This window comes from Silene latifolia, chromosome X (assembly GCF_048544455.1).
Source record: "Silene latifolia isolate original U9 population chromosome X, ASM4854445v1, whole genome shotgun sequence".
NCBI lineage: Eukaryota > Viridiplantae > Streptophyta > Magnoliopsida > Caryophyllales > Caryophyllaceae > Silene > Silene latifolia.
Window position 1 is genome coordinate 15634598 of NC_133537.1, and position 8456 is coordinate 15643053.

The following is an 8456-nucleotide window of genomic DNA, read 5'->3' on the forward strand; positions in this document are numbered from 1 at the left end:
AAACATATGCGATTTAATAATGTTTTTTAGTTTTCAAGTATTTTGTTATATTAGCATTACTTGTTTAACCTAATGAAATGTGGCTGGGAGAACGCCTGAGTTACTCCCCACTGATTGTGGTTGTTATGTATATAACATGATAGCTGTTGGATTTTACCGGGGTTCAAGTGAGAGCTAGCGAGTAGTAAATCCTACTCTTTTATTTCATTTATGTTGGATTTGATAACCACTTTCGAGGTTTTAATTTTTAGCCCTTTTTAGCAAAAGTGGCAGTTGTATGACTTACCATTTCGGGAATGTTTCCCTTGGATTTTATTTATAATAATCAAAATTTAAATATTTAGTTTATCAGTGTGTTATTTAATCCCAATTCGACAATCTTTCCGCCATTGTCTTGCACTACATTTGTAGGGGATTACATGACCAGTGCTTCTTAAATGAGAATTTGCCTTAAACAATTCACACCTATGACAATACTATAATCATTATCCGCAAGTATTTCATGTTAATAATGGAGAACCCACAACCGTATTCTATGAAGCCCTGCCTCTCTATTAACATATCGCCAAATTCATCCGAAGAGAGAATCAACCAACCTAGATTCAAATTATAAATATTGCCTCTATTACATATTCCAACATTCTTACAACTACAATAACATATATTTCCTCTATTCGTAGTTGTTATCCATATCAACAAGTCATTTCTCGAAATATGCTATTCCTAGATAATACAGTAGATTTCTTATGACATAATCGTGTTATAAATTATTACAAAACCTTGACCACAACCCCATTTTAATTAATATCGAAATCCTATCTTATCATCAATTGTTTTAGAACTACTTTCTAACCAAATTATAGCTACGCGTCTCAATTCGATATCATGTTTTTCAATCAGTTTCTATATAAGTAAGTTAATTCAAGCCTTTTCATACTTCATTCACAATTCCTAGTAGTTCTCACATGCCGCATAACATATTTCACCACATAATATACCATGTTCCATTATATACGATAACATTTAATCTTTCTAACTTAAAACAATCTTTGAAACATTTTGGCGTTACAAAAATAAGATTTAAAATTAGTCAACAGATTAGATAACAAATTGAAATAGAAATTTATAAAAACCAATCAACTTTGAATCGTTAAAATACGTCGGCGATTTCCAATCAATTATAAAAGTTGAAGGTTTGTCTCCAAATTGTGAATATGTGGAATCCGTGTTTAGGTACTCGGATGTCACCGAATAATTTTTTTTCCCTTAACCTTCAAATCATAAGGCTGTCGAAGCTCAAATGTGAGTGTGTGGAAGTCTCCAAAAATTTGGGCGTCAAACAACTCACAACTAAAGGCAATTTACACTCCCTCTCTTCCAATTATTTATTTACCTATTTCATTTTTAGGTGTCTTATTCATTTTCATTTATCTTTCTATATTAGTCATGCTTCTAATGGGTAATTTGATCTTGAACATCCATTATTGTCCACTTGTTATTTAGCAATAATAATAATACCTACAAATGATCTCATCCTCTCTTCGCAAAGGTAAACAAACGGCCAGGACAAACGGAGTATAACATATGAACAAAAATAAAATCTTGTTTCAGAACTCACACTGATATATATGAATTGATTAATATGACTTTTATTCATTACAACTTTATTCTTAAACATTTCAATACTTATTCTTAAACATAACCAACTTTATTCTTAAACATTGCCAGAAACACACCATGAGAACTGATATTAGCAACAAAGTGCTACATCTCAATTATGCATACCCAATGATCGCAGCAGTACCATCACATTCACCTATTCCCGGCTTAGAAACTTTCACCATGTCCATACAATCAACACCTTTTACCAGGTCCATGTCACCACAATTCGTACATTGGCCTATGCATTGGGCTCCGTTTCCTTTAGCCGCTTTTACCATGTCCATACAATCAACAACTTTCGCCATGTCCATACAATCAGCACCTTTTACCATGTTCATACAATCAATGTCCATACAATCAGCAGCTTTCATCATGTCCATACAATCAGCATCAGCTTTCACTCTGTCCATACAATCAGCAGCTTTCACCCTGTCCATACAATCAGCCGCTTCCAGTATGTTCAAGTCGCCACAATTAGTACATTGGCCTATGCATTGGGCTCCGTCCCCTACTTTCTTAGTTTGGGCTAACTTCAAAATTGTATCCATACCCGGCTCACAGCTAATACCACAACATACCGATCCTTTAGCATTGACCTTTTCATCAACCGTATCAGCACACATACCACAACAAAAAGATCCTTTAGCATTAACCTTCTCTTCTCCATCAATACTTAAACCACTTTGCTCATCTCCACTAAGATTTTCGGATAGTATGAATGCTAAGGCAATGCTAGGTAGGACTATCAGTTCATCCATGGCCTGTTTAAATGAAGTATGCTGAGAAGAATGATAAAATGATGTAGAAGGAAACAATAATTTACTCGGGGTTTTAAATGAAGACAAACCTTGATTGTTCGTGACTTTGAGTTGATTAGCCCTACAACCCTCCCATAAGGATAATCTGTAGAGAATTCGACCATAGTCGTGAAATCTTGTTTTGATTTTTCATTGTTATATTGATTGGGTCCAGGCTGCAGCCTTCTTCCAGGAAATAGTTTCACCTGTAGAAATTCAGTGAAGGAAATTATTATACTTCTAAGGGACTATGATTTAGGATTTTTATTTCAGTATTTATACTAATGAATCAACAAAATATTAGAAGCTAGTCTTACTATCTTATTATAACCAGCAAACTCGAAGAGACTATCGTCATTCCCGGAGCTTTTTTGAAGCTTGAACGAATCATGTGTTCCTTTCACGGTCCACTCATTTTCATAATATTCGACCAGTGCATGCTTTTTACCAGAGGCGGTGATGTAATACACCTCAGTTGACAAATCATAAGGGCCTTTTGTAGAATCCTTGCGTATATTCCTAAATAAAATAATTTCAAGATATTTAAATCTTTATATCTTCATATGGACCGTAATATTCTTACTGAGTATAAGTTGTCTTCACAATTAAAATAAAAGTAAGATTACCTCTTCTGAAGATTAAAAACTTTTTTTCCGCTACAATCCATGACTCTGGTCTCAACCAAATCAGGTTTGACACGCTGACATCTCGCCAGATGAAACACTTGAGGTGCACGCATTGGAGGAGAAAACGATATAGATACATGAAGTAGTACTGGCTCAGAATTTCCAACGCCAGAGATAAGATCAAGTGAAAGCCATTTATTTGTCCAAAGTTGAGACCCGGAAGCCAACATATCTTCTAAAGAAAGAGAGCACGAACCAAGTAGCTTCAATGATCTCTTTGGTTCCAGCTCATCGAAAGTAGGTGAATAGGACATGAGTTCAAGGAGAAACTCTCCAGATGGCTCACACTCAAAATAAGCAAAGAGTTTGTCCTTAGAAGCCGATGATATACCCAACCATCTCTTGGTTTTGAAAAGTGTATCAGGTTGATTCTTACTAATTGCAACAAGGAGATTTTCTTTGCGCTCATTTGGTAAGTTCTTGATATCAACAAACTCTAATAATACCTGTTAATGAAAAATACAAATTATTATTTCATAACATCATTAAATTATAGCAAAAATTTTAAACAATGACTTTTATCTACCAAGATTGAGGACCAGATAATTCGATATCAATCTAGTATTCCGAAATTTGTAGCAAAGATTAACTTCTTTTTTTTTTTTGTGTAAAGTGAGCCACAAGTGCAATTTTGATGCTCAAATGTTTTAAAACTTTGATCATAAATATAAGGTTGTCAGAAAATCGTTTTTACCTCCGTAGCCTCCACAGTTGGAAAATTTATATGCTGGCCAAAATTTTCGGTCTTGTTGGATTTCTTAGCATCGACATTGAACCTGTAGGGAACACGCGTGACCGGAGTAGGAATATCTCCTCTACTCATTGCACCAGCCTTCCAATAGCTAAACCCAAAGGTTTGTTCCCATCGTTGGGTAGTTTCGGTAAATCCAGTGTCTAGTCTACTCCCTTTTGATTTATCAGGGTCAGAGTCAATGTGTGGAAGTACACCGCCTATTAATTCCTTCATGTCTTTGCAATAAGAATCTGGGTACAGTTGGTGTGTGTGCCACATCAGATCAACATCGTAAGTGGGGACACCGAAACTTTGCAGACTTGTTTTTCTGTTTGTTCTAATGATATGAAGAAATCCTTTGTATCTAGCTGATGCTTCTTTAAGAAAGCGTTCGTCAGCCATGTGTGGTCGACATGCCTGCCAACATATGTAATCTTTGAGTAATCTAATACAAACATAAAGAATATTAATTACTTTACAAAGTTTATATTACCTGATAAGTGAAACCAGTCTGTCTTTTAACTGCAGCAATCAGATCATAATTAGTAAATTTTTGGGTTTGTGAACTTTTCTGCAAACTCTCTTCTGAAAAGGGTCGTTCTAAGTCAAGCTCATAAGGTTCTTCAGGGTACAGTTTGCTCCATATATCTTCACTTGTGCTCTTCGATGTCGCTTGTATGGATGACATGACTTTGTGGTTAGTAAGGATTCTTCCAAACAACTTCTCACAATCGTATTTGTACCTGACCTGTAACATAGACGTACCAATATAGATGTAATCTAAAGAAGTAATAAAGCTATTTTTTATGAGTATGCCTAGCCTCATGTTAGAACAGTTTTACAATAAAATAATATAAACTGATTTTGATGCTCTTATCATAAAAAAGTGGCGATTGGTGCAAGTTATTTTGGTATCATATCACTGGCTTTGCAATAGGATTTATGCAAAATGGTTTTATAAAAGAATTATTGTTTTTCTATTTGGAATGGATGGCTTTGGGAAAATATTAGTCTAAAGTTAGAACCATACCGGGTTTAACCTATGGCAGTGCCATATCAATTCACAGTCAAGAGGAACAATCAATGCCTCTTCAGAAACAGGGTTCTCCTCATGTTTGGCGAGCAAAGGAAGCCAAAATGTATTGTATCTGAAAGATTCAACATCGACAATAATATTAACTCAACAACCAATTGATTCTTCATAGTACAAGACGCTTAACTGATTAATCATCACATTTTTCTTTTATTAAATTATATTGCATGATGGAGGTTAGTTAAGAACATTTTACCTGTAGACAGCTCTTTGTAAGGCATGATCTTCGAACAGGAAACGATTACGGTGTTCCAATGCATCAAGAAATTTCAGATGAGTTTTAGCAGCCTCAACAAGATCAATACTCACTGAAATGTTTTGTGCCACAGCCCATGCTTTCACTTGTTCTTTTTCCATCTTCACGCCCTATTCAACCGTCAAAATCCAAGATTAATGACGTTTGATCAATGTATTGAAAGACTACAAATTAAAGCTTATGTATATTTATGGTGACGATATGAAAAATATCTGGTGTACTGAGAAATAAGAATAAAAAAAAAATTGAAACTGGTTTGAAATCCGGTTTCTGTTTCGGAAAAGTAGTGGTTAACCGGATTTGGGTTTTGGTTTACAGGGAGTAAAAAAAATCAGTTAATCAGGTAATAAAACCGAATATAAAAATTGCTTCGGTTAACCGGTTTTTCCCATCCCCAATTGTGGGTATGAGCTCTATGTGGGATGAAATAGAGGATATTGTTTGCAAGTCTTACATTAGGTCTTAAAAATTGAAGACTCAATTTAATTCTAGTTTGGAAAAAAAAAAGCGATTTTGTTTTGAAAAAAAAAATTAGTTTATAAGACATGTTACCAAACCGAATTTTAAAATCGGTTTCGTTAATAAGTCTTAAAAATTAAAAACTCAATTTTATACTTATGAATAGAAAATGTGAGCATAACAATAAGTTCTTATAGAGACTTGTTTATGATTTTAAGAGATAAAGTGAAAAATATTAAAATTTAAACTGAGTTTTAAAAATGAATGGTCAGATCTTGAAGACTCACTTTGGGTCTAAAAATAAAGATAATTTGACCTATATTCAGGGTTTATACAATATGTACCTCGTAAAATGGTAACAGTGACGTAAATCTCTTTTTAAAAAATAAAAAGAATATGATTGAAATAGAAAAATATATAAAAACGGTTTTTCTAATGTGTACCCTAGGGCACACATTAATAATCCAAAAAAAGATTGTTGAGAATATATCATGAATGATTGATATATAAACTCACATTTACCATAATTAGTAAATATTATCAACAATCTTTCTCTAATTAACTTATTAACATGAAATAAAAAAAGTGAACAAGAAGATGAAATTCACAACCTTAATTACCAAAATACGATTAAAGAACAAAATAATACTTACAATGATATTAGTTTCTCTCTCTCAATGCAATATCACTTTAAATTGTTTGTTGTTGTATTGTTGTGCCTCAACTCAGAGTATATGGTCTGCCTTTTATAGTAGTGTTTATTACTACTAGTAACGTTTAGTGTTAGTCAGAAAACATGTAGAATGTGATTCTTGAAAATATATTGACGAAATTGCCCCTGTAACTGATGGATTTAACAACTTGTCTGACTTTCAAAGCCAAAATTCGCGGGTTTTTCAACAGCTATGTAGTGTGTGAAATGTGAGTAGGGGGATAATTTTCCATTTTAGGGAGAGCATTGTTAATCCCCTGTGAGTTTTTGGGATAATAGGTTTGTAACAGTAGTGAATCACAAAATACGGTCTTGAAAAACGGTCTTATATTAAATTTATTGCGAGATTATTTTACAGTTTAAAATAAAATTTGTGTCAAAAGTAATACAACAATTAACATGTACGAGTGGTTAAAACGATTTACATATAAAAATGGTCATGTTTAATACTCCGATCTCTTAGTTAAGAGTAGTTCATAATTATTTTCTTTTGTACACTAATTTTAGTTGTTCCAAAATATATTTCAATATTAGATTTATTGTTTAAAAGTGACAATTTTGGTTATAAATTTTATCATTGAATGATCAATTTTATTATAAAATAATTACATTTTTCTCGTCTTTAAGTGAAGACCGCCTTAAGGGAGACTAACTCGTGTTGAAAATGTCCTAACAATTAACTAATTTATTGTGAAATATTATTATTTAAATTTAGATCGTTGCAACTCGCAAGGTCTTGCTTGAGATCTACCTAGTATATTGAGTTGATTTTATTGGGTCACGCACACTCACACATTACTATCGAATAGTATCGACCGAGACTTATTTAGATTATATGTGGATCATCGTAATATGGTATAGACATATTAATTGTTCTACATTTCGGGGATGTTTCATAACCCATTGAAAATCACATGAATTGTAAAACATATAAATTAAGTACAAATATAGGGACTTGTTTGTATGGCAATTTTCGTGAAATTATACACTGCATGCAACCAAGCAATTCATGGGTCTAAATCATGGAAAATTCCTAGGTTCTCCAGGAGGACCATTAATGTGTCTTCCCTAACCAATTAGAAGTTTTATTGAGGACACATTAATAGTCCACCCGAAGAACCTAAAATTTTTTCCTAAATCGTAGGCATTTCAAATTCATACGGGAAGCAAATGAACCCTTAATATAAGATATTAAAACATTTGAAATTAATCTAAATGGGTTAGTAATCAAGTGGATTCAAAATCCCCTTAATTTGAGGCTTTATTCAGGAAAACAATCAATTGTGATTAACCTTCTTTTTTAAGAGACGGTCTTTCAATAAGTATTTTAAGAGATTATTTTACAATTTAAAAAAATGGTACTAAAGGTAATAAAATATGTACAAACAATGATTAAAGATAGAAAGGGTACATTTATTATGTGAATAGGTACAAAATTACTATCTCGCGATCAACAATAAAAAGGTCACGAAAAACAGATAAATGGACACAAAAGGTTGGTCTCCCAATAACTTTGGTCTCTCAATAACTTAGTGATAGGCAATCTCTTCAAAATTTTAGTGGTGATTTTATACGTGTAAATAAGAGAAGTTAATCCTTCTTAAGATGAAGCCACAAAAACAATTTTACTTCTAAAATTTTATAATCTTATTCATAAAGTAATTGATTATTACATGTTGCAATATTTTGTTCTTTTTTAATAAGTAATAAAATGGTTCAGTTAAGGGTAAAACAAAAACCCGAACTTTGTCTTTTTTTTTCCATTTAAGAACCCGAACGATTTATCTTTTCCGTTAAGGATCTACTCACTACATCGTTAACATTTAAAGTCTAAAAGATTCATCGCAACATATTCCGAGACAAAGCAACTGCAATAGTATCAAATTTATTCATCAAATCAATCAAACCAACAAAAAAAAATCCTTGTTATAGCAGAGTACCTAAGAATCTTGGGCGAACCCAATGAGTAGCAAGGGGTAGCAGCTGCTACCTCAAACACAAAAATTCCATTTTAGAAGGCGGTTTTTGGCTACCCTAAATTATTAGCAGGAATGAAAG

At 33.0% G+C, this 8456-nt stretch overlaps 1 protein-coding gene across 1 annotated transcript; it reads right to left on the reverse strand.

Annotated features, from left to right (window-relative positions):
• Positions 1 to 1775: 1775 nt before the first annotated feature.
• Positions 1776 to 5328, reverse strand: LOC141616928 (glycine-rich domain-containing protein 1-like). Its single transcript, XM_074434089.1, has 8 exons — positions 5168 to 5328; positions 4909 to 5026; positions 4372 to 4626; positions 3840 to 4295; positions 3086 to 3591; positions 2777 to 2978; positions 2510 to 2665; positions 1776 to 2423 (listed from the first exon to the last, which is right to left on the reverse strand). Exons 1-8 carry the CDS (start codon positions 5326 to 5328, stop codon positions 1776 to 1778), a joined length of 2502 nt encoding a protein of 833 aa, XP_074290190.1.
• Between the last annotated feature and the right edge of the window lie 3128 nt (positions 5329 to 8456).

Bases quoted from the DNA above. Each gene is read 5' to 3' on its own strand.
- LOC141616928 (XM_074434089.1), bottom strand. From the start codon at position 5,328: ATGGAAAAAGAACAAGTGAAAGCATGGGCTGTGGCACAAAACATTTCA. The intron at 4,296-4,371 runs GTAATATAAACT...ATATGTTGGCAG, and splicing joins AGACTGGTTTCACTTATCAG to GCATGTCGACCACACATGGC. The intron at 3,592-3,839 runs GTAAAAACGATT...TTTCATTAACAG, and splicing joins CAACTGTGGAGGCTACGGAG to GTATTATTAGAGTTTGTTGA.